This window comes from Diceros bicornis, chromosome 37 (assembly GCF_020826845.1).
Source record: "Diceros bicornis minor isolate mBicDic1 chromosome 37, mDicBic1.mat.cur, whole genome shotgun sequence".
Taxonomy (NCBI): Eukaryota; Metazoa; Chordata; class Mammalia; order Perissodactyla; family Rhinocerotidae; genus Diceros; species Diceros bicornis.
In genome coordinates this window covers 12,521,958-12,548,221 of record NC_080776.1, presented here as the reverse complement: position 1 = coordinate 12,548,221, position 26,264 = coordinate 12,521,958, and the positions used below count along the sequence as shown (strand labels likewise).

At 41.4% G+C, this 26,264-nt stretch overlaps 1 protein-coding gene across 1 annotated transcript in view; it reads right to left on the bottom strand.

Annotated features, from left to right (window-relative positions):
* The window catches only part of MOGAT1 (monoacylglycerol O-acyltransferase 1), a 32,319-nt gene extending 7,344 nt beyond the window's left edge, over window positions 1-24,975 (bottom strand). The window contains exons 1-5 of the mRNA XM_058533093.1: window positions 24,524-24,975; window positions 10,998-11,176; window positions 10,446-10,650; window positions 5,686-5,860; window positions 5,009-5,208 (exon numbers count right to left, since the gene is read on the bottom strand). Of these exons, the coding sequence (XP_058389076.1) occupies window positions 5,009-5,208; window positions 5,686-5,860; window positions 10,446-10,650; window positions 10,998-11,176; window positions 24,524-24,800 (1,036 nt within the window). The 5' untranslated portion in view covers window positions 24,801-24,975. The remainder of the gene's footprint in view (window positions 1-5,008; window positions 5,209-5,685; window positions 5,861-10,445; window positions 10,651-10,997; window positions 11,177-24,523) is intronic.
* Between the last annotated feature and the right edge of the window lie 1,289 nt (window positions 24,976-26,264).

Genomic DNA, 26,264 nt, shown 5'->3' with positions numbered 1-26,264 from the left:
AATCACTGTATGATTTCATTCATATGTGGAATATAAACCAACACATGGACAGAGAGAACTGGTAGTTACCAGGAGCAAGGGGCTGGGGGGGGGCCGGGTACAAGGGGTGAAGGGAGGCATTTATATGGTGATGGACAAATAATAATGTACAGCTAAAATTTCACAATGTTATAAACTATTAAGACATCAATAAAAAAAATTGCTCATGCCTTAAAGACAAAGAAAAGTTGAAAAACCACTCCATCTTAAAGTAGGCTAAAGAGAAGTGAAAATTAAATGCTACGTATGATCCTGCTTAGGGAAAAAATATCTCCTTCCCCCCCAAAAAAACACAGCTAACAAGGAAATTATTGTGGCAATCGCTGAAATTTGAACATAGACTGTACACTAGTTAATAGTGCCTTACCAACGTTAAATATCCTGAATTTAACTCACATTATGGAAGAGAAGACTCTTGTTTCTTAAGAGATACACATAAAAGTAATTAGGAGCAAGTGGTCATGATGTCTGCACTTAAACGATTCAGTGATAACAATAGTAGAAAGTGTGCAGGCCGGCCCCATGGAGTAGTGGTTAAGGGCACACACTCCGCTGCTGGTGGCCCAGGTTCGGATCCTGGGCACACACCGATGCACTGCTTGTTCACGCCATGCTGTGGCGGAGTCCCATATAAAGTGGAGGAAGATGGGCACAGATATTAGCCCAGGGCCACTCTTCCTCGGCAAAAAGAGGAGGATTGGCATGGATGTTAGCTCAGGGCTGATCTTCCTCACACACACACAAAAAAAGTAGAAAATGTATTTATTAAACCATTAGAGAGAGAGAACTGTACCAACATGTTAACAAGTGGTGAGTCTAGGAGAAAAGCACATAGGAGTTCATCCTACTACTCACGAAACTTTTCCAAACATTTGACATTTTTCAACATAAAATTTTAAAAACTAAAATCAACATATCCTCTGATATATGAAATTTCCTCTTTTAAATAGCAAATGCCCCTTGTATCTTACTTTCTCGTCCAAACAACCTCCTGTCATACCACCCGCACTGGTTCGACTACTTGAACTGAATGTTAATTGATCTCAAAAATTTTAATAGGTACTTGTTAGATTTCTGAAAACGTAAGACTTACAACCAAACAGGCCTAACTAAAGACTAATTTGTTCATTCACAAGTGTGTTGAGTTCCTGCTCTGTGGGCACTGGGAACACAGCAGAGAATTATAAGGCACTCTGTAATCAGAAACAAACAAAGCAACGTTCTTCCGAGGAAATGCAATTCTTTACACATAGTTCTTTTTTTTGTGTGTGAGGAAGATCAGCCCTGAGCTAACATCCATGCTAATCCTCCTCTTTTTTTTGCTGAGGAAGACCGGCTCTCAGCTAACATCTATTGCCAATCTTCCTCCTTTTTTTTTTTTCCCCCAAAGCCCCAGTAGATAGTTGTATGTCGTAGCTGCACATCCTTCTAGTTGCTGTATGTGGGACGCGGCCTCAGCATGGCCAGAGAAGCAGTTCGCACCTGGGATCCGAGCCCAATCCGGGCCGCCAGTATCGGAGCGCGTGCACTTAACTGCTAAGCCAAGGGGCCGGCCCAACACAGAGTTCTTAAAGTCTGAACTTATTCCCATTTTCTCTCCTGGTTGCCATGATGGATGTGATATTTAAATCAGTTTCTCTCCATTATTATGTAATGAAACACAATATAGGTGAACATTTTACTATTGTATTTTGATAAACTGATAACAACATTCATCAGGTGTGTAAATTACATACCATTTATGAAACGTGTAAAGAAAACATATGGTGGCTTCTTTACAAATTATGTCCATTCAGAACAACCTTCAGCAAAGAGGAAAGAAGGTTTTGATGGAGGATGGAGAGAAACCTGATGGTTTAGCAAGGTTTGGTGTTACAAATATGCAGAAAGGGGAACTCGGACCTGATGATGGCACTTTGCATTTAGTGAGATCACATTTTTCAAAGGGATTTAATTAATAGGACATTAACATTCAAAACCCTGAACATTCTGGTTGAAGTTGCTGACGAAGTGGAGTCTGAAAGATGTGTGGGGAAACTATATACAGGACAGAGAATCTGAGCATCTCTGGACACCTGTGTGTGAGAGGATTATAGATGAAGTGGTGATTTAGGATGAATTCAACTAATATTTAGTGAGTTCTTGCAATGCAAGGTAGAGTTAACAAACTCTTAATTAAGTAGAAGGGGGAGCAGAGGGGCCACAAAATAACTTGCCTCTCTGGATGCTGCCTGAATTCCGCCTGGGGTGTGTCAGGGAGTCAGCAAAGAAACAACTCTGGGTTTGAAGTGCATGGATTCAAAATGGAAACGGGGGCGAGCCCCGGTGGTGTAGTGGTTAAGTTCAGCATGCTCTGCTTCAGCGGCCCAGGTTCGGTTCCTAGGATGTAGGCGTGGACCTACACCACTCGTGGCCATGCTGGGACGGTGACCCACATACAAAATCAGGGAGGACTAGCAACAGATGTCAGCTCAGGGCAAATCTTCCTCAGCAAAAAAAAAAAATAGAAATGAACATAGTAACTTACATCACTGTTTCATTATATTGTGTTTTATTCTCTGTTGCATTTGACTGATACATAGCTTTTTTTTTTGTGAGGAAGATCAGCCCTGTGCTAACATCTGCCAATCCTCCTCTTTTTTTTGCTGAGGAAGACTGGCCCTGGGCTAACATCCATGCCCATCTTCCTCCACTTTACATGGGACGAACCACAGCATGGCTTGCAAAGCTGTGCCTCGGTGCGCGCCCGGGATCCAAACCGGCGAACCCCGGGCCGCCACAGCAGAGTGCGTGGACTTAACCACTTGCACCACCAGCCGGCCCCATAGCTTTGTTTTTGTTTACGGAAGTATAAATATTCTATCTCCAACTTGTGTTATTTCAAGTAAATAAGAGTCTTTAAACACACATCGCCTCAGGGTCTGGTTCACACATATCAAGCAGTTCTCAATCATCTGACTCCCACTCGACCACCACCAGACCACGGCAGCTGAGTCTTTATGAAACGTTCATATTCTTAGCTTGGGTTTCAAAAGGCTTCAAACGATAGCAGGAAACTGAGGATGCTCGCGACTGAAAATGGTCGGGTTCTGATTTAATCATCTGAGGGGTAAGTGGAAGGAGGGACTGAAGCAACTTTCCCTTTTTCTGAATCGTTAAGAGAAGCACGTTGGACAGGCATGAGTGAACACCAGTGCTACAGTTTTTTAGTCTTTACAACGAATTTTGATTCGGTCACTTCCATTTGACCCTTGACCAATGAATTAATTGTAATTAGAGGTGTAACCAGGCTGTATCAAATGACAAACCACTTTACTGAAAAAAAATGTTTAACCCACCCAAGTGATAACTGCTATCATTTAACTGAACAAAATACACTTGCTTTCAACACCTACAACTTATTGCACCGTGCATATGAGTTCTACTTAATTAAACTTTTAGTTCCTAAAGTTATGTCTTAAAACTTTCCTATATCCCCCAAAATACCAACTACAATACCTTGCACATAAGGGATCAAAAATGACTAATTAATATTATGCCACGGCCAGCCCGGTGGCATAGTGGTTAAGTTCACACGCTCCGTTTCGGTGGCCCAGAGTTTGTGGGTTCGAATCCTGGGCACGTACTGACACACTGCTTGTCAAGCGATGCTGTGGCAGTGTCCCATATAAAGTAGAGGAAGATGGGCATGGATGTTAGTTCAGGGCCAATCTTCCTCAGGAAGATTGAGATTTTTCCTCAGGAAAAAGAGGAGGATTGGCAATAGATGTTAGCTCAGGGCTAATCTTCCTCACAGACAAACAAAAACAAAAACAAAATATTATGCCAAAAAATGTAACCAGCTTATCTTGGAAAACACAATCACAAACTTAAACTTATCTCAGTATTCCTATTGCACTAACTAATCAAGTTTGTTAACATTCCATTTGAGTTAAATACAGTAGTTAAAAATAATGTCATGTGACTGCATGTGAAATGCAAAGCTCTTATAAACTGACAGAAGTAAAGTCTCATTCTAATGAAACAGACCTAAAAAAATTTTTGAATTTCATTTAATGGCTCTCCATGGTGAAACTTACTTCCGTTTTCATATCAATTATATAGTTTTAGTTAATTCTGCTATTAGCGTGTGATTTAGCACTTTCTCCTTTTCAGCTCTCCATCCTTTTTCAGCCTGAGGAACTAATTACTTTGCTTCTCAGTCCTTTTATCAATATGGTCTGTCACCCTCATCCCTCATCTCAACTCCCCCAAACATGCACCTTTTTTTTTTGGGGTGAGGAAGGTTGGCCCTGAGCCAACATCTGTGCCCATCTTCCTCTATTGTGTCTATGGGACGAGGCCACAGCATGGCTTGATGAGCAGTGTGTAGGTCTGTGCCTGGGGTCCGAACCCACGAACTCCAGGCTGCTGAAGCAGAGCACACAAACTTAACCATTATACCATGCCAGCCAGCCCAACATGCAACTTTTTAAAATAAAAACAGTCTATATGAGACTACATATAAATATAGCTAGTTGCCAAAAAAAAAATGCTTTTGCTATAGAAACTGATGTCGATGTGAATTGAATATGATAAAGACATCTATTATACATAAATTTGCATATATTAATAGACTCCCATGTAGCTTTTTAAAAGAATTGCTATGTTATAATCTGCTGGTACAGAGAAATAGATTCATCTTAGAGTATTAGAAACTTTATTTCTAAAACTGGATTCTACCTGTCATTTAATAGCAGTATTCTTGAAAGTCATCGAGTCCCATTCAAATGGAAAATATAGTCATTTCATAAATAAAAGGCATCCTGTAAATGAAGCTCAAATACATCTCTAAGATTAGTATTTTAGGAAGTTCTTACTCAAAGCCACTCTCCTGCAGTAGCACCTCAGTCAATAATAATCAACGCTACTCAAAGTTAGATAATACCCTTACCCATTTTAACGAGCTTTTAGTCCTCAGTATACATACCAACAGTGTGGATCGGTTTCCTATATGGCATTAGGCCAAAATTGTATTGAAAAATCCCTCTGGCATGGAACAGTGGTAAAGCAAACCCCATGATCTTCCGTAGTCTCTCCTGCACAGTCCGAAGCCACGAGCCTTCAGGGTTGCTCACTTGTTTAAATAGTTCATTTTCACCAAAAGAAAACACTGGGACCAAATAGGCGCTGCAAATAACCAAGGAGAAGATTAAGAATTTTTAATGAAAAGGATTTAAATATTTTATTCTGTCCTGCTGACTTTTGCAACAGATTCCTAAAAATTCTTTAACATTCCCAAGCCTCCCTATACTGCTAACTTCCTGTTCTATACCTTGAAACTGACTTACACTTGAAATCCTTTGGAGAGATACTTGAGTAGTCTAGCAATCTGTGGAATTTTATTCTATAGAAAAGAAAGGTTCCAGGAAGCTTCTTTTTCACCTACAGTTTTGGCCGTGGTTTGTTTGTTCATTTGGCTAGAAATTTATACTGTGCATATAAAATTTTGTATGATTTTGTTTGCTGTGCATGGCTTTTAAAGATAAGTTTAATTGCTGGATGCCAGGGCATGAGGTACCTTAGTGGGAAGGTCATATTCCATTCCCCATAAACGTCCACATCTGCTTTATTCTGACCCACTTACCTGAAATGAGAGCCACTTACCCGTGGGTCAAAGCAATTTTAACAAATCCTTTCCGCTGGCGGATGAACAGAGTGAATTTCCCAGGGTGGGCGTCCAGCGATTCTTCAGCACCTCCAAGGACAATCACTGAGATGTTTCCACCGCCCTCCTTGCTCAGCACGTGGGACACACTTTTCTTGGAAACTGAGACTGGCCCTTCATGAATAAAACAAAAGGGGTAACAAATTATCGTTTTTAAAAAATTAAAACAATTTTATCATAATATTCTACAGATCAGTGAAGATTTAACAAAATTTCCTAGACTGCTTACATTTGGAGCAGCCTGTAGGTTAAAATTTTGTCATAGCCAAATCTTTGGTAATGTGTTCCCTCAATAAGATCCGACATTTCGGCTGGTGATGGGTTAGGTCTCTAAAATGTCTCTAGATCATTACTAGGTGGACCACTCGTCTGGGTAGGTTGTGCACTGCTCAGCTCTAGAGATTCCATTCATATTGCATCCTAAGTAAAAGATGTCCCGTGGAGTTGTTCAGTGCACAACCTGCATAGCTGTATGTGATGGCCTTGATCATTACCCTGGTGAATCCTTGCTCGGAACCAAAAAGTATATCCTCCAGGAGGTTGCACCGGATCTTCTGAATACAAAATGGCCTGTTTTCAAATATTGTATATGGATTCTTGTTTCCCAGATGTGGATTTATAATGTAAATGGTTTAAAAAATTCAGACATTTGACAAATAACCTAGAATCACTTGCCAGCGCTCTACATGGTTCCAAAATGTCTAGTCTGACTTTGGTAAATTGTTTATTAAAGATAGTTATCTAATTGTTCAGTCTCTATAACAGACTTTCCCATGTAAACATAACTTTAAAGATTCCTTTTCAGATTTTATTTTATTTTTTTGTGAGGAAGATCAGCCCTGAGCTAACATCCATGCTAATCCTCCTCTTTTTTTTTTTGCTGAGGAAGACCGGCTCTGAGCTAACATCCATTGCCAATCCTCCTCCTTTTTTTCCCCAAAGCCCCAGTAGATATTGTATGTCATAGTTGCACATCCTTCTAGTTGTTGTATGTGGGACGTGGCCTCAGCATAGCCAGAGAAGCGGTGCGTCGGTGCGCGCCCGGGATCCAAACCCGGGCCGCCAGCAGTGGAGCGCATGCACTTAACCGCCAAGCCACAGGGCTGGGCCCCTTTTCATATTTTAAATGTACTATGTACCCTTGGAGGAAAATACTATGAACTCTTGGAGGAAAAGCATAAGATGAAAACACAAACCACTCATGCCCCATATTTCAGAGTCAATCGCTTTTTAATGTCTTAGTATTTCCTTCCATTCTTGGTTTGATCCATTTTTTGAGTCATAAAAGAATGTGTTAGGCTTCATAAAGACACACCACACCTCGTCTCTCAAGGAAAATTATATGCTCATCTTACTGTTGGTTCCTACTACTGGGGGGATGTAAAATTGTGACAGGATTCTGAATGACCAACCACTGTCTTAAGAGAAGAGGCAGAGGGTGGTGGGTGAGAGAGTAGAGAACCTGAGGTTCGATGGGTTTGAACTTGCACTGAGTTCAAGGTGTGGCCGTCCTGCTCTGCGTGCCCTGAGTGAGGGCTGGAGGCATTGCTTCCCCTGGAAAGAGGGCCTCCTGGAATCCAGACCCCTGGCTCTCCTCTGGCCACTTCTCAGTTTCCTCTCCAGGCTCCCTTTCCTCAGGCCATCCTTAAATGCTGTTATGTCTTAGCGCTCTGATAAGAACTGCACGTTTGTATCCCTCCAGAATTCATACGTTGAAACTCTAACACCCAATAGGATGGTAGTAGGAGGTATGGCCTTTGGGAGGTAATTAGGTTTTAAGAATGAAGCCCCCAAGATGGGATTAGCGTTCTTATAAGAAGAGGAAGAGAGCTAGGTTGCTCTCTCTCTCTACCATGTGAAGACACAATAAGAAGACGACTGTCTACAAACCAGGAAGTTGGCCATCATCAGACACCAGATCTGCCAGTGCCTTGATCTTGGACTTCTTAGCCTCCAGAACTATGAGAAATAAATTTCCACTATTTAAGGTACCCAGTCTACGGTGTTCTGTTATAGCAGCCCGAACTGACTAAGACAGGCTTCTTCATTGACTCTATTATCATCTCATTTTATCTACACACACGGATTCAACTACCACTTACGTGTGCTGAGTTCTCCTAAATTCATCTCCTGAGAGATCTTCCTCCTGAGGCTCCAGGCCCACATCTCCAATGGCCCAACGGACATCTCTTACCTCAACAACTCAAAGACACCTCAAACTCCATAGTTCCCAATCCAATGCATTAAATTCTTCCCCAAAGTTGTTCCTCTTCCAACACTACCTATCAAGGTGAATGGGACCATCATCTATCCAGTCATTCAAGTCAGAAACCAAGTCCCATATGTATTCCCCTCTTCTTGCCACCACGTTGACTCATCATTCATTCGTTTATTCAGAAGCACTTATTGAGTACCTGCTACAGGCAAGATGCTGTGCTAGATGCTGATGAGATGATGACGCCTTCATGAGGCTGAACCAATCATTGAGTCTTGTTGAATCTATCAACTATTTTTCATATCAATCCCACCTTCTGTATTTCCACTGCCAGTCACTGTGATAGTTTGGCCTTTATCCCTCTCCTTTGATCACCACAATGAGCCCCTTCCATCACCACAGTCTCCAGGTCCACCTCCCTCCAACCTATGTCCAAGCTGCTGCCTGAACGACCTTTCTAACATGCAAAATCCAGTCAAGTCCCTCCTTAATACCTCACAAGTACTCTGTGGCTTATCTACTAGATAAAATCTAAAGTATATTTCAGGCCGTTATGATCTGCTCTCTGCTACCTGGCCAGCCTTAATGGGTAGACAGAAGGGAGCATGAGCCTTGAAACTGACTCTGCTCTGGCTGACACCTGCTGAGTATAGATTCACCAAAATGGGCCAAGAGGAATGGTTTGGAGGTGGGACTTACAGCCACAGAAATCTTGAGGGTAAGAGCAAAGCAGACACCTGTCAGCAAAGTGAAACCCTACTGGTTCCTTACTACATGAGGTCTGGGCACGTGTCTGTCTTTCACACCCTGAGAGGCAGCCACAAAGGCAGGCGCAGAGTAGAAGGGCAGCCTTGGGCCAGGGGCTGTCCTAGGAAGCTGGTTCTGGGAGGGATTGAGATCTCTCTAAACTTAGAGACAAGGATAGCCCAAACCTCTGCTGGCTACAAGTTTGGATATTTTTATTTAATTTTTAGGATATCTCAGGTTGCAGCAAAAGAAAAGATCTCATGATGTCATTACTAGTGACAGTAGACAGGTTTCAACTTAAATGCCCAATTCTAGTGAAGAGCAGTGGCTATGGGGGTACCACAGCGAGAAAGACTCTAAGGTTGACTATTTTTATTTGACATGGTCATGGAGAGGGGTGTACCTGCATCTCTTGTGCCATGAATTCACCCCATCTGCTCTCAATTACACCACTCAAACTCACCTGTGGCTATCCTTTGACTCAGCAAACTGTATACTGTAAATATATTTCTGTGCTTTTTTGAATTTTTTTTAAGTTTCCCTTTAATCTTCTTCCTTTTATAAAACTCTAACCCAATGTCTGCAAAACAAGGAAGAGAAGGGACTTTTTTCCTCTTTGGTAGTTCCCCAATCTTCTCTTCTTTTAGTGTGCCCTCTAGAGGCCAAATGCAGTGGCAGCCCTGACTGGACGGAGAGCCCAGGGCTATCTGGGTGAAGGTCCATAAACAGAATCTGCAAAACTCAGCCATGGATGCTGGTCCTCTGATGCTTAGTGATTTCCTACCAGGTATCTAATGACGACAGAGGCTTGAGAAATTAATAGGAAGTAATGAAAACCTGGAAGACCATGGAAAATTCTAATTCTACCTCTGAATACGCCACTTATTGATGGTGAAATTACAATTTCTCAAAAAGAGACTATCTGCTTTTCTTTATATCCAAGAAACACAAAGACAATAATAACTAACCTACACAATGATCATAAACATAAAGCACTTTGTCAGTTACTGTAGTTCATGGTTAGTCAATAAATTGGTGAAGTTGGAAAACCAAACAAATTGAGCCTCTTAAGTTGAAGTGAAAGCCATTAACACAAGCTTAGCCTTCTGCACATATTCATATAGCAACTTTATAGCATTTCAGGTGAATTTTATTCTCAGAATTGGCAGAATTATGGTTTCACTAATCAAAGAGCCTTCCACTAGTTCAGAGTAGCAGAGTAGAATAGACTCATTTCTGAGCCAAGTTATATTTAATCTAGGAAGAAAAAGATAACAGATTGAATATGTTTAGTTTATATACTGCCATTACTTCAAGACACATTGGAGTACATTTTCCATCTCTAATATTCATAAAAGCATGCAAAACGTCTCTCCAAAGGTGCAATTTATCACTCATTTGATCCATGATTCTCTCTTCCACATCTGCATACACCAAGTACACTCATCAATTCATTCTTTCCTTAAGTTAACATCTATTGAACATTCCTATATTCCAGGCACTAAGCTAGATACTCGGGGTGGAAAAGAAAAAAAGACATAGGGTGTCTCTTCCTGGCACTTACAATGCAATGGGGGAGGCAAGAAACATGCAAACAGCAGATGAAGTATCAGATCAGGATAAAGACATAGGGTTTCACTCTAAGAAACTGTAAACCCGACTGGCCTTGGGAGGGAACATTCTGTGTGGTCCTGCCACCCGTGAACATTGTAGAAATAGTGATCTGCCTTCACTTACCACTACTCATCAGATATTCTCGGAAGAGAGGACACCGAAACCAAAATGGGAGCACGTGCAGATACGCAGTAAAGCCGGGAAACAGCTCCTTGAAGTCCGAATAATTGGTACAAAAGTTTCCAAAGGCTCCAGCAACGAGCACGCCGTGGGGGTGGAACCCAAATATGTAGTTGTGACTTGGATCCAAATCCCAAGTTTTGAGGAGCTACAGCGCATTTATATTGAGATAAAAAAGAAAATGTTCCCTCATCAGTTTCCAATAAGAAACAAAAGAACTTGTGATTAGTTCTCACATCAAGAGGAAACGGAGAATCTACATGATTTGTTTTAGTTCCCTGGGTTAGAATTGTTCCCAAATTATTTCCTGAGCTCAGGAAATAGCTTTCACACAGCCTTCTAAATTACATGAATTTAGCTTCAAGCTCATTTAGTAACTTGGGCTGAATTGCAGGCTTTCTCCCCCTAAAAAGAGAAAAGTTTTAAATATCCATGATGAAAAATTTTCATTCTTCTAAAACTCAAAATAATACCATATAAAACAACTCTACTCACATGAATTGGAAAATAGTCCTTAAAGTACCTCCAAACAGTCCAGCTTCTGACCCAGTTGGATCTCCTGCCTCCTTGCTCTGGGGTACGCCAGTCAAAGTAAAGCCATGTCAAATAAGGGACGTAGAGGAACCAGTAGTTGTGAATGATCAGTATCACGATGATTCCAACACACACCTGCGCTGTAAGAAAGGGAAAGACCTCAGGAATCAGGGTCAGTTAGCATCTGCTCATGTCATGTACAATCATTGGCCCACGGGAGGGGGACTTAATACATATCAAGTGTGTTAAACTGAACCTCAGTTCAAGTGAGCTGATATAGCAAGACAGCAATGGTATAGTATTACTTAACATTTATTGGATGTTTACTATATGCCAAGCATTGTACTGTGGACTCTGCCAAAATATTTTCATTTAATCCTTATACAGCCACAGTATCAATCAATGAAGCAGCCATAGTACTTTTTCAAAAATTATTTTAGGGACCTAGCCAGTGGTGCAGCAGTTAAGTGCGCACACTCCGCTGCGGCGGCCTGGGGGTTCGCAGGTTCGGATCCCGGGCGCGCACCGACGTACCGCTTGTCAAGCCATGCTGTGGCTGTGTCCCATATAACGTGGAGGAAGATGGGCACGGATGTTAGCCCAAGGCCAGTCTTCCTCAGCAAAAAGAGGAGGATTGGCAACAGATGTTAGCTCAGGGCTAATCTTCCTCACACACACACACACACACACAATTATTTTATTGAGGTCATACTGGTTTATAACATTGTGTAATTTCAGATATACGTTATTACATATCAGTTTCTGTATAGACGGCATCTTGCTCACCACTGTACATATGCTGCCATAGTACTTCTGATGTCCTCTTTATAGAATTGAAAATGGAGCCTTAGAGAGGTTAAGTGAATTGCTCAAGTCACACAGAATGTAAGTGGTTGATCCATCCAAATTCAAAGTCCACCCTCTTAGCTACGGCCCTACACCGCCTCCCCGTTGTGATATATGGAGGGACCACAGCTGACAGGAGGGATGGATGTAGGGGGGTTCCTACCACAGGTGTTCATCTGGACTGAGCAGCCCACAAAGGGCACATCCCAGTGACAAACTTCATTTTCAGGAACTCTATTGCCAGAGATAGAAACAGCACAGGTGGGACGCTTTACATCTTAGCTCATCTATCACTTCTTGCAATATTTCATAAAGACAGAGCAATCCTGATTGTTCATGCACCTCATGACATACTTTCAAAATATATGCAGCAAGAATTGATAATACTTGACCTGGGTGGTAATGACAAGAATGTTTGCTTTAAAGCAATACACTAAGCTAAGGTAAACATTTTCTTCTCATATCTATGCTATGTATTATACCAAAAAATATCTATAAAAAGAGAACTATGTTAATGGGGGGAGCATAAAGACATAAAGCCTGGCACACAGTAAGTGTTCAATAAGTTCCAGCTATTACTCTCACTTTACAGAGTACCCCTGCCCCTTTCTCTTCGACGGTGTGCTGCCATCTCTAATCTAGTGCTTGACTTCAATCCCTAAACTCCTATCCACTCCCTATTAACCTCGTGAAAAAGAGCTTTGTCCCCAAATGATCCATCATGATATCTGAGTAATAGCACCTTGATCTACTATTTTTTTATAGACAGATATAGAATTTTTTTTTGCCAAAAACAGAACGTGTATTTATATTTCTGGAAATATATAAATCAATACATTTCTCAGCATAGATATTATTCCCATGTAGAACTGAACCCCGTCAGAGGACTGACTTGCTCTCTCCAGAGTGGGTTAAAGGTTAAAGGAGCGTATGAAAGCTTAAGGAAATATGTGCCCTCTACCCCACTGTGGGGTTTTCTTGCATTCTGGAACTGCAACAAAGTTTCCATGAGTCCAGAAGCAAAGCCAAAAGAGTGTCCTCTGCCCTCATTCCTGCCAGGATCATTCTATTTTGCTTCACTTGCTGCCCTCTACCCAGATCTCAGTGCCAACAATTTACCAGTGTTAGTTAATTTTCTGTTTATTTTACTAAAATGTGCAAAAAATACAAGAAGCTTAGGTAGGTCTCATTATTCTCTGCTCCAAGGTAGATCAACTGAGCTTCGACAGAGTAGGGAAGGCAGAGAACAGGTATTGAGTAGTGACCATCTCCCATAGGCAATTTCATTCACTCTTCCCCGGAACCCTCAAGGTACACATGACTGTCCCCATTTTGCAGTTGTGGACACTGAGGCTCAGGGAGTTGGAGTGTCCAAAAGACTTGAACCTGGATCTGCCTAATCCCTAAACCCATGCATTTGTTTTTTGTTTGTTTTTTTTTTACAAAACCAAACTATCCCCAGCTAATAATAATATCATCATAAACTTTTAAGTATTTATTACAAGAATATAAGTAGGTCCATAAGCATAAAGAATCAGGCAAATGTGAGGTTCTGTTTTCCTTACTATAAAGATAGAGAGGGGCCGTTGTCTGGTGGCACAAGCGGTTAAGTGTGCGCACTCTGCTGCGGCAGCCCGGGGTTTGCCGGTTTGGATCCCGGGCACGCACCGACGCACTGCTTGGCAGGCCATGCTGTGGCAGCGTCCCATATAAAGTGGAGGAAGATGGGCACAGATGTTAGCCCCGGGCCAGTCTTCCTCAGCAAAAATAGAGGAGGATTGGCAGATGTTAGCACAGGGCTGATCGCCTCACAAAAAAAAATAAATAAATACAGATGGAGAAACTGAGACCAAAAGCAAACTGAGTTAATTTCAATCACAGAGTGAGTCAAGAGCAGGTCCAGAAATAAAGTCCCCCAGTTACTAATTCAATGTTCCACTAACTCAACCACACGTCTTCTAAATGAATACACATTGCATATATCTTCAACATTCATTATATGTTTTTCATGTACAGTGGTTAACACATGGATCTGGAATGGGACTGCTTATGTTGGAATCTGCTACTGACTAGCTGCCTGATCTGGAGCAAGATCTTTTAATTCTTGAGCCTCAACTCCTTTACCTGTGAAATGGGCTACTAACAGCACCTGTCTCCAAGGACTGTTGGGCAAAAAGAGATCCTACAGTGCCTGGCACAGAGCAAACGTTTGACAAATAGGAGTCGTTATAATAATTTTATTTACTATGATACATTTGGAGAATGCAAACAGTAGAAGCAGACAAAATATCACCCATATTTCAGTCACCCAACAAAAACTGTTGTTAACATTTTCCTTGGGGTCTTTTTTTCCTGTGAACAGGTTATGCTTCTTTAACATGGCTGGTCACATACATTTTTTATTCTGTATTTTATCACGATGATCTCACATTAGCTGTTTGGTATGATAAATTTGGTAATATGCCCTTTCTAAATGTTATTTTTAATGACTGATCAACATTCTATTGATTGTCACTGCTAATTCAACCACTCTTTTATGTTTGAACACTTGGGCTTCTAAAAAAAATTTTTTTTTTTTTTTTGTTAGGAAGATTAGCCCTGAGCTAACATCCGGTGCCAATCCTCCTCTTTTTGCTGAGGAAGACTGGCCCTGGGCTAACATCCACGCCCATCTTCCCCTACTTTATATGGGATGCCGCCAAAACATGGCTTGACAAGCGGTGCGTTGGTCCATCCTGGGGATCCGAACCTGCGAACCCCGGGCCGCCGAAGCGGAACGTGCAAACTTAACCACTACACCACTGGGCCAGCCCCCTGACAAATTTTCTCTAGAAATGTAATCTTGCATAAACTTTCCTCACATTTTGATTTACTTCCATAGGACAGTATGTAAAACACTAAATCACTAAGCAGAAACATCCTTGCTACCTGATATACTTTGATACCTTACTACTCAAAGGAGTTATTCTAATTTAAATTCCCACTCCATCTCATACATTCATTTATATTTCACATCATAAACAGCACCAAAATAGTTTTTTTAATCCTTTGATCCTGAATTAGATCAAAAGAAGAAAACACTAGAAAAACTAGGTGAACAGATCACCTCTACTTTCTATTTTTATCTCATTAAGCAATCCAAGGTAACACAATTCTTCTAACTTGGAGGCCAAAGAGAAGAGGAAGATACAAAAGTCCACTCTAACACTTTGGGCAGCTCTCAAAACTGCTGGTGAAACCTTTTTAAATTGTCTAGGTTCACAAGCCAAGCTGCATTGAAGGCCTGAATTTCAGCTGCCTTGACTTTGGTCTATTCTGGATGAAACACCACAAGTCAGCCCCTTATCACTTACAGTCCCATAGCTTCTACCTGTCTCCCACTCACTTTATTTTACTGAAGTGAAATTCACATAACATAAGTTAACCATTTGAAAGAAATTAACCCATTGGCATTTAGCACATTCACGATGCTGTGCAACTACCACTTTTACCTAGTTCTGGAACACTTGGATCATTCAAAAATAAAACCTTGTATCTATTAAGCAGTTACTCCCCATTCTCCTCTCCCCTGCTGGGTACCTGAGGGTTACTGTAAATACTCAATATGATTACCTTTCTACCTTGTTCCCAACACACAGATGAAAAGAAGTTAATCTTGTCAATTTGCTGTTTTCTTGTTTAACCTGAAGGGTGACTCAAGGGCCACAAGGATTTATGAGCTTGCTTTACAGAAGCAAAAGAATGCCTTCAAGGATCACCAGCCCCCAGCTGCCCTTGATGCCCAGAAGTCAGATTGTCCAAGGGCTTATCGGGAGTGAAAGAAACACAGATTACCCCTTTGTTTCTCTGAAATTCCTCCCGTCACACCCCTTAGCTCTACAAAACCCTCTGCATTCTTCTCTTGTTAAGGCAGATTAAAGAGCCTATCCTCCCGCCTTCTTACTTTGGCCAATTGGAATAAACCTTTCTCCATCTCCAAGCACCAATGTCTCAGTGATTGGCTTACTGTGCATCAGGCACATGAACTTGAGATTAAGATGTTCGTATCACCTTCAAAAACACAAATTTCATGTGGTTCAACCCAGTATGTTATTTGAGTTGTTCTCCAGTGCCTATATTATTTTGATAAAAAAATTTTTCATCTATGTAAAAAAGAGGAAAGCGATATGCCAAAACATTAACAACAGTTATCTCTGGATGAGAATATGGAATTTTTCTAGTCTCTTTTAAAAGCTCTTCTACATTTTCCAATTTCTCTAATAACTAGCATGAATTATCTTATAACCAAAAAATTATTTTTATAAAAGAAATAAAATGGATCCACTATGGGGAAAAAAACTAAATAAAACTCTGCAGAATGAATCTACTTATGTAAGAATTTTCTCATTTTTAACATAATTCTATTAAATTTCCATGAGCAAACTGCATCAAAAAAAGATTGTGAAAACTATTGAAATTTTATTTACTTGCATTAAATAGTAACCAATATAAAGAAATAATTTTAAATATGTATGTGTATTTTAATTTTTAAATTTTAATATTAATATTTTAAATATTTGTATGTGTATCCTTCCCATTTGTATTCAAGAAGTTTTCATTTTTCCCCCTATGAAAACTCTTTCTATACTTATTTTAACCATTTAACATAGTATGGAGAAAGAAAATGGAATTCAGAGGCAAGCAAAATCCTTTAGCACATCACATTCTTTTCCTTCTTATTTCTGAATCATTGTATTTCAAAATACCAATCAGTGCCATCTGCTGAATATAAGAATGTAAGTGTAACAGTCTTCTGGTTTTTAAAATTCCTGTTTTAAGAGAACTTGCCTCCCAGAGTTTCTTAGGACAGGGCTAGAAGACAAATCTGAAACACCTTTGCAGAATTTTGCAGCTTGTATTCCTCATATGTGGGTTTGTTCCACACCACTTTTAAATAGTATTGTCTTACAAGGAATCACATTTTTCTTGTTTAAAAGCAAATTCATTACTGGATCTACTTGTTTGCCTAATGAAGCAAATAAACTATAACAAGGGTCTCGTTGAAACCAGTCCCATGTTCTTAATATTTCAGAATATTTCTGATAGAAATATAATCATACAGTGGCGGACTCAATATTTTTGTCAATTTTCTCCAAATTAATCTATAGATTAATCTCAATCAAAAGCAATCCCAATGAAAACTCCAGCAGGCTTTTTTGTGGAAATTGACAACCTGATTCTAAAATGCATGTGGAAATGCAAAGGACCCATAATAGTCAAAACAACTCTGAAAAAAAGAACAAAGTTTGAGGGCTAATACTATCTGATTTCATGAATGATTAGAAAGCTACAGTATTCAAAACAGCATGGTACTGGCATCAAGATAGACAAAACAGATTAATGGCACAGAATAGAGTCCAGAAATAGACCCACACATATATAGACAACTGGCTTTTGACAAAGGCACAAGGGCACTGCAGTAGAGAGAAGATTGTTTTTTTAACAAAGGGAGCTGGAACAATTGTCTTGTACATATGCCAAAAAAATGAACTTACACCTTGCATGACATACAAAAATTAACTCAAAATGGACCATAGACCTATATGTAAAACCTAAAATCAGGAAACTTGTAGAAGAAAACCCAGAAAATCTTTGTGACCTTGGATTAAGCAAAGACTTCTTAGATATAACACCAAAAACACAATCCTTAAGAAAAATATATGATAGGGGTCAGCCAGTTGGCATAGTGGTTAGGTTCAGCGTGTTCCACTTTGGTGGCCCAGGTTCACGGGTTTGGATCCCGGGCATTGACCTACACCACTCATTAAGCCACACTGTGGCGGTGACTCACATACAAAATAGAGGAAGATTGGCCAGATGTTAGCTCGGGGCCAACCTCCCTCACCAAAAAAAAAAGGATAAATTGGACTTCCTCAAAATTAAAAACTTCTGCTCTTCAAAGGATGCACTTTAGAGAATGAAAAGATAATCCACAGACTAGAAGAAAAATCTATACAAAGCATATACTTGATAAAGAACTTGTATCCAGAATACACTAAGACCTCTCACAACTCCATAATAGGAAAACAACCCAATTCAAAATGGGCAAAAGATTTAAAGAGGTACTTCAACAAAGAAGCTATATAGCTGGCAAATAACAATGCGAAAAAATGCTCAACATCATTAGTCATTAGGGGAATGCAAACTAAAGCCACAATGAGACACCACTGCACACCTATTAAAATTGCAAAAAGTAAAAAGGAACTGACTATATCAAGTGATGGAAAGGATACGGAGTACGAATTTTCATGCACTGCTGGTGGGAATGTAAAATGGTACAGCCACTTTGGAAGAAAGTCTGGCAGTTTCTTAAAAAATTAAACCTGTATCTACCATACCATGATCAGCCATTCCATTCCTAGGTTTACCCAAGAATAAAGTATATGTTCATACAAAGGCTTGTAGGCAGAAGTTCACAGTAGTATTACTCATAATACTCATACAACCCAAATATTCATCAACAGATGAATGGACAAATTGCAACATAACCATTCACTAGAACACCACTTCAAAGCAAAAAAGCTAGGAACTATTTACATACACAAGAATGAATTTCAAAATAGTTATGTTGAGTGAAAGAAGTCACACAAAAAAGAGTACCTATGATCTGAGTCCATTTATATAAAACACTAGAAAATGCAAACTAAAACACTAGAAAATGCAAACTAACTGTATGACAGAAAGCACATCAGGGGACGCTTGGAGATGGTGGGCAGCGGGGAAGGAGGGATTTACAAAAAGGATATGAGAAACCTTTGGGGATGATGGCTATGTTCACTATCTTAACCATGATGGTTTCTCGGGTATCTATATGTCACAACTTATCAATTGTACACTCTAAATATGTGCAGTTTACTGTATGTCAGTGCCTCAGTAAGGCTACTTAAATAAATAAGTAAATAAATAGAACCACTCAGTAAAAGATCATGGTCCCACCACATGGTCTTACGCACGATACTTACCTCTTGAGCTTCAGTTTTCTCATCTAAAAAAATAAATCTTGGGGCCAGCCCAGTGGCGCGAGAGGTTAAGTGCGCGTGCTCCGCTGCGGCGGCCCGGGGTTCGCTGGTTCGGATCCTGGGCGCGCACCAACGCACCGCTTGTCAAGCCATGCTGTGGCAGGGTCCCATATAAAGTAGAGGAAGATGGGCACAGATGTTAGCCCAGGGCCAGTCTTCCTCAGCAAAAAGGAGGACGATTGGCATTGGATGTTAGCTCAGGGCTGGTCCTCCTCACAAAAAAAAAAAAACAAAAAAACAAAAACATAAAAAAATAAATCTAATAATCCCTGTCACAAAGGGTTGTAGATAGAAGATGGTCAATGAATGCTGGCTCTCTCTTTTTCAGTTTTTTACTTTTCAGTTAGCAGGTTGGTAGCACACAGGCTAATTCCGTTTCTTGAATATTAAGATTGGATGACAGGTGATCCAGCAATCCCACTTCTGGGTATTTATCCAAAAGAAATAAAACCACTAACTCGAAAAGATATGTGCACTCCAGGGTGATTACAGCATTATTTACAATAGCCAAGACATGGAAACAACCTAAATCTCCATCTACAGATGAATGGATAAAGGAATGTGGTATACACATACAACAGAATATTATCCAGCCATAAAAAGAAGGAAATCCTGCCATTTTCGACAACATGGATGGACCTGGAGGGCATTATGCTAAGTGAAATAAGTTAGACAGAGCAAGACAAATACTCTATGATCTCACTTATATGTGGAATCTAAAAAAAAACTGAACTCATAGATAACATAGAACAGACTGGTGGTTGCCAGAGGTGGGGAGGCAGGGTGAGGGGTGGGCAAAATGGGCAAAGGTGGTCAAAAGGTACAAACTCCCAGTTATAAGATAAATAAGTCCTGGGGCCGGCCCAGTGGTGCAAGTGGTTAAGTGCGTGCGCTCCGCTGTGGCAGCCCAGGGTTCGCCAGTTGGGACCCCGGGCGCGCATGGACGCAACGCTTGTCAAGCCATGCTGTGGCGGCATCCCATATAAAGTGGAGGAAGATGGGCATGGATGTTAGCCCAGGGCCAGTCTTCCTCAGCAAAAAGAGGAAGGTTGGCAGATGTTAGCTCAGGGCCAATCTTCCTCACACACACACACAAAAAAGATAAAAAGAAAAATAAGTCCTAGGGATGTAATGTACAGCGTGGTGACTATAGTTAACAATACTGTATTGTATATTTGAAAGTTGCTAAGAGAGTAAATCTTAAAAATTCTCATCAGAAGGAAAAAAATTTGTAACTAAGTGTGATGGATGTTAACTAAACATTGTGCTAATCATTTTGCAATATATACATATATATCAAATCATTATGTTGTTCACCTAAAACTAATACAATGTTATAAGATTGGATGACAGGTACTTAACATTTATCTCAAGGAAACAGTGTTTGATTTTATGACTAAATGAATCATTTTGCTATTTTTTAATATATTCCAAGTGCTAACAGCTTAAACTCATTTCCTGATGGTGGAAAGAAAAATGCATTCCAAGATTTTGATTTAGAGATCTTAAAATATATAGTTAATAAAACCTCTCTTGTCACCATTGGAAGTAGCTATTACATCAACTCCTTACTTTAAAATTGATAATTAAATGGAAAGAAATAAGTAAGCTTTTATCCTACCTTTCCTATAAGAATTGAATCACAGAGTAGTCAAATGGCCCTAGATGATGGGGGAAAATTATTCCTTGCATAAATCCTAACTAATATGTGAAGAATGAATGATAGAATAAGGAAACTACCAGTTTGCAGTCCCAAATAAAACAGTTAATTCAAGCAAGGATCATCAATGGAGACTTTACTACTAGGGGAAAGCTCAATGGTCAATGGGGAACTTTTCTTTGCAACAGGCCAATTTCACCTAAATATAATCAAGCCTTTAGATCTAACTTCCTTCTTAGAAGAAATACAGGGCTAGAGGAATGAATTAACACCACAAAGAAGCAATCAGATAAATCCAGAAGGTCAGACATCTTGCATAACTGAAGAAGATAACTGCTTCTTCAAGCTTCACTGACAAGAAAACAAATGGGGGGACACTGAAACCAGGAAACAGTTAGCCATTGATGATTAAATAGCTAGGAACTAAAGTTTTTTTCCTTTTTGCAATTACTGATCGTAGCTTTTAGTTGTTTCCCCACCCATTGTGAACTGTGCTGTTTAGGCAATATGTATCTGACTCCCACTAGGTTCCTATAGATAACATCTCCTTGGAGCCTGGGTCACCAAGGTAATGGATGTTTGAGCTGTTTTTCAGGAATTAGAGCCCCTTGTCCACTTCAGGCTGGTTGAGACCACCAACCCATCAACTGGGCCTACGCAGATGTCCAATAAGCGACATTTTGATGTCAAGAGGCTAAAAACTCCACCCTCAGATCATGCCAATGCCACCATTTTATGAACGTGCGTCCTATGAACAGGCATGAAGTCTGACTGTGCTTGCGCATATCATCAATTACCTCACCTCTCCTCACCTCCAATCATCTATCTCCACAGTTCAGACCACATTGTCCCCTACCCCATAAATATCCCTGAGTCCCCATTATCGAGGAGGTGGATTTGAGACTTGTTCTCCCATTTTCCTCACTTGGCTGCCTCATGATTAAACTCTCTCTCTCTGCAATCTCGTCGTCTTGGTGTTTGGCTTTCTGGGCAACAGGCAGAAATGAACCTGGCTCGGTAACAACATTGTTCTAAATTAAAAGACACATAAAAACTAAATGCAACTCGAGGGTCTTCTTTGGATCCTGGTTCAAAGAAATCACCAATAAAAGTGTATTTTTGGCATAATTTAGGAACTGAGTATGAACTTAGTTTAGGTGTTTTTAAGCAATTACTGTTAATTATGCTACGTGTGACAATGGTACTAAGATTATGTAAAAAATAGTTAATTTTACATATGCATACTAAAGTATTTAGGATTAAAATATCATAATATGATTTGCTTTAAAATATTTTTGCAAAATAAAACTAATATGGCAAACTGTTCACTATAAACCCAGGTAATGAATATGAGTGTTCATTACCTTCTACTTTTCTGTACGTTTAAAATTTTTCATAATAAAATTTCTAAAATATATGATAATACAAAATATGCTCCAGGTAATCTGAATGTCAAATGCACACAATAAAAGCATTTAAATGAATTGTCTGTTGAGCCACTGTAGGTCATGTCCAAGTCAACAGTCCACTCATATTTGACACCTGTGGCTCTACTACTCACTTTGAGCCAAGTGACCTTGAGCAATTTACTTCCCCTCTGAGCTCTCTCATTTGTAAAAGGAGTCCAGAGGTAGCCCCTACCTCACAGGGCTGCTATGCAGATTACATGGGTTAATAGGAATAGGGATATGGGGGGTGGATGGCTTTCCTTCTGGCAGACAGAGTGGAGACAATCACTCAACAAGTATTTATTTCATACCTTCCATGGACCAGGCACACGCAGGGCGCTCCCTCACTCAGCTTGTGTGCTAGGAATGCAATACAGACCTTTCTTGAGTAACCACTGACATACACAAATATAAGCAATGACAAGTGTCATGAAAAAAAAAGGACAGTAGGCTATCAGAGATGTGCTGATTGATCAGCAAGGAAGTCAAGTTCAAGTTCAAGCCATTAAAGCCAGCAGCATAGTGGTTAAAGCAGGGACTCTTGGGTGGAATTCTTGAGCTTGCATCCATTTTCTCCACCTCCTACTAGACCTTGAACAATTTACTTCACCTCTTAGTTCCCTCATCTGTCCAATGAGTGCAGGAACGAACAGTCTTGACCTCATAGGGTGGTTGTGAAGATTACACGGTTAACAGGGTATGGTGCTGAGAAGAGTACCTGGCACACACTAAGCCCCCATAAGTGTGTCTGTTATTATCCTGATGGCCCTTTGGTCCAGAGCAAAACAGAGTCTAGTGCTATCAACCCTGTCTCACAGTTTGGCCTCTGAGGACTTAATGAGTTAATGTTTTGTTTTGTTTTTTTAAACTTTATTTATTTATTTTTCCCCCCAAAACCCCAAGAGATAGTTGTATGTCATAGTTGCACATCCTTCAGGTTGCTGTATGTGGGACTCGGCCTCAGCATGGCCAGAGAAGCAGTGCGGCAGTGCACACCTGGGATCCGAACCCGGGCCACCAGCAGCCGAGCGCGCACACTCAACCACTAAGCCACGGGGCCGGCCCCATTAATGAGTTAATGTTTTGAATTCTCTTTTTCAGTAAACCCTAGCTGCACACTAGAGTCACTTGGAGAGTCTGTTTATAAAAAAAAAAATCCCAATGCAGGGCTCAATTTTGCAACAAATGAATTAGAAGTTCTAGCAACAGAGCCTGCGCATCCATATTTTTTAGATGCTCCCCCAGTGATTCTATCTGATGTGCACTCAGGGTTGAGAACCACCGATTGAGGCATTCAAAACGTAAAATCGTTTCAAAAGTGTCAACCTCCAAAATGCAATGAGTTTATTACTGTTAATATTATTATTTGTGTGTGTGTGTGTGAGGAAGACTAGCCCTAAGCTAACACCTGTTGCCTATCTTCCCCTTTGTGCTGAGGAACAGCAGCACTGAGTTACCATCTGTGCCCATCTTCCTCTATTTTGTATGTGGGACCCTGTCACAGCATGGCTTGATGAACAGTGCCTAGGTCTGCATCTGGGATCTGAATCTGCGAACCTCGGGCCACGAAGCGGAGCGTGAACCTAACCACTACACCACCCCTCCAGGCCCCTACAGTTATTATTATTACTGCAGCCTCAACAGTGTACAACCCTTGATCTTAGAGCATACAAATGATTTTAGCCTTCAGAAGAGTTTAAGTTTCCAATAACCCCTCTCTCCTCTCATACCATCCTCCATTTACTCCAAGAACAGAACAAACATCCAGGAAAAAAATCGCTCACCCTGCCCCACCTAGTGACTGCCTCGTGTGCGTTTCTATATGGGCTTAAGTTGGAAGCCCGCTAGAACACACACTTGGGTCAAATTATTTACAGACAGAGACCACCCAACCCAATGTTTGGTGCAGTCTTCTTTGCTGCAAGGTACCTTTCTGGATCCGGAGGATCTTACAAGTGGAAAAGCTAACACGGCTATTTGTCATGAGGGTGGGGAGAGGAAGGAATCAGGGTTTAAATACTTGGGTACTGTTTTTCCATTTATGAATCGACAACTCAAGAAACGAGTTTCCCAACTTTTGAGGGGGCCAAAGTGCAAAGTTCTAAAGCTCGATGGGGTCGTGGTTCCATGTGCATGTAGATATTTGCCAAAACTCATCGAGCTGTATGCTTACACTCTGTGCGTTTTATTGTGGGTAAGGTACACCTCAAATAAAAAAATCGCACAGGGGAGAATCAAGTTGGCAAACAGTCGTTCGCTACGAGGTTCACGTGGGGAGAGAAACCAAACAGGACAGTGCCAAGTGAGCTCCGAACGCCCTCTTTGACCTGCCTGCTCTGGCTCACCAGGGAAGACGGGTCGGGGGTTCTCAGCACGTCCTCGGGCAAGGACTATCCGGGCGAGGGGAGAAGGAGCCCCACGCACCGTGGTGTTCTGCCTGGATCTTGCGCGGCCAGGAGCGCGCGAGGTCCTTACCGAGCAGCAGGAAGGAGAGGACCCATTGCAGCACCGCCGCCGTCTGCAGCCGCCGCGCCAGCGGGATGTTGAGCGGCGCAAACTCGATCTTCATGGCCCGGCTCGGGAGAGGTCCTCGCCGACCGCCGCCGCTCGGGTGACGATGAGGAGGTGGTGGCCCGGGAGCGGGCGGGGACTGAAGCTTGGCTTGAGTGGGAGGACGCGCCCGGGCTGAGGTTGGGGGCTGCCAATCAGGCGCGCGCGGCGCAGGCGCTGGCCCGGAGCGCCTAGGATGCATGGGCTGGCGCGAGCGAGGGACAGCGAGAGGGTTCAGCTGGTGGCCCGGCCGAGCCCAGAAGCGTGGGCTCCTGCCGAGGACCTGGGATCTCCACCGGGACCGCACCCTTGTTCAGCTGATCGATCACCGTGCGCTGGGCTTCAGCATCCGCCCTTAAACCCACCCCTTCCTCTGAACTCTCTGCAGCTGGCGAAGGGTTAGTCCAAGGAATCGCCCACCAGCTGGAGGAAGGCTGGGACTTAAGCTTCTCTGGAGGCGGGCACTCATCTGCTTATTGGTCTATGTGCTCCACACCGCTCCCAAAATCCGGGGGTAGAGCGGGACTTGGCCTCAGATCACTACACGAGTCTGGAAATCTTTCTTTTATTCATTCATTCAACAGACATTTATTGAGTACCTACCACATGCCGGGAACGAGTCTGGGCACAGTGGATACACCCGGTAACCAAGTCATTCGTCGATTCTGCTCTCAGAGAGTACGAATTATGGGGCTTTGGGGGGGGGGGGGGCGCATAAGCAAAATAACACGCTTGGGTGTATAATTGCAAAGTGAAACCATTACTATGAATGGCTGGAAGAAGGTTCTAGGAGTTGGACTGGAGAGTCAGGGAAGTCTCTGAAGAAGTGACCTTAACTTGAGGTATAACGATGAATCTAGTTAACTGAGGGAGTCGTCCAGGCAAAGAGAAGCACATGAGCAAAGGTCCTGTGGCTGAAACTCAAAGAAGACCAATATGGTGGGAGTTCAGGGAACAGGGAGGAGATTGGGGTGAGATGAGGCAAAAATGGTGGCCAAGGGCCAGATCCTTGCAGGCCTGTTTAGGGTTCAAGTCTTTACTCTAAGACTTGGCACTGAAGGGTTTCAATTATGATATGTTAAAATAGATGGATGGATTCTAAATAGTGCTAATCCTTGTGAGCACACACTATATTTTCTTTATAAATATTAATTGCTATATAGTTGAACAACTCTAAGTGGCATGTGGCTGTCAAGTCCTTGCTAGAAGGATTTGAAACGGAAAAACAACAGAGTTGACTCCCCACCCCCTACCATGCTTCTATCTCCTTCAAAATTTTAAGAGAGAAAAAGTTGGATAAAAATGAATATTGAGACTGGGTAGTTGAGGGAGTTGTTTGTGACTTCTTTTTTTTGTTTGTTTTTTTGCTGAGGAGTATTTGCCCTGAGCTAACACCTGTTGCCAGCCTTCCTCTATTTTGTATGTGAGCTGCTGTCACAGCATGGCCACTGATAGACAAGTGGTGTAGGTCCGCTCCTGGGAACCAAACCCAGGCTGCCAAAGCAAAGAGCACCAAACTTAACCACTAGGCCACTGGGGCCGGCTCTGTTTGTGACTTTTTGTTTGTTTGTTTGTTTTATTGTGGTAACATTGGTTTATAATATTGTATAAATTTCAGGTGTACATCATTATACTTCTATTTCACATAGATGTTTGTGACTTTTTG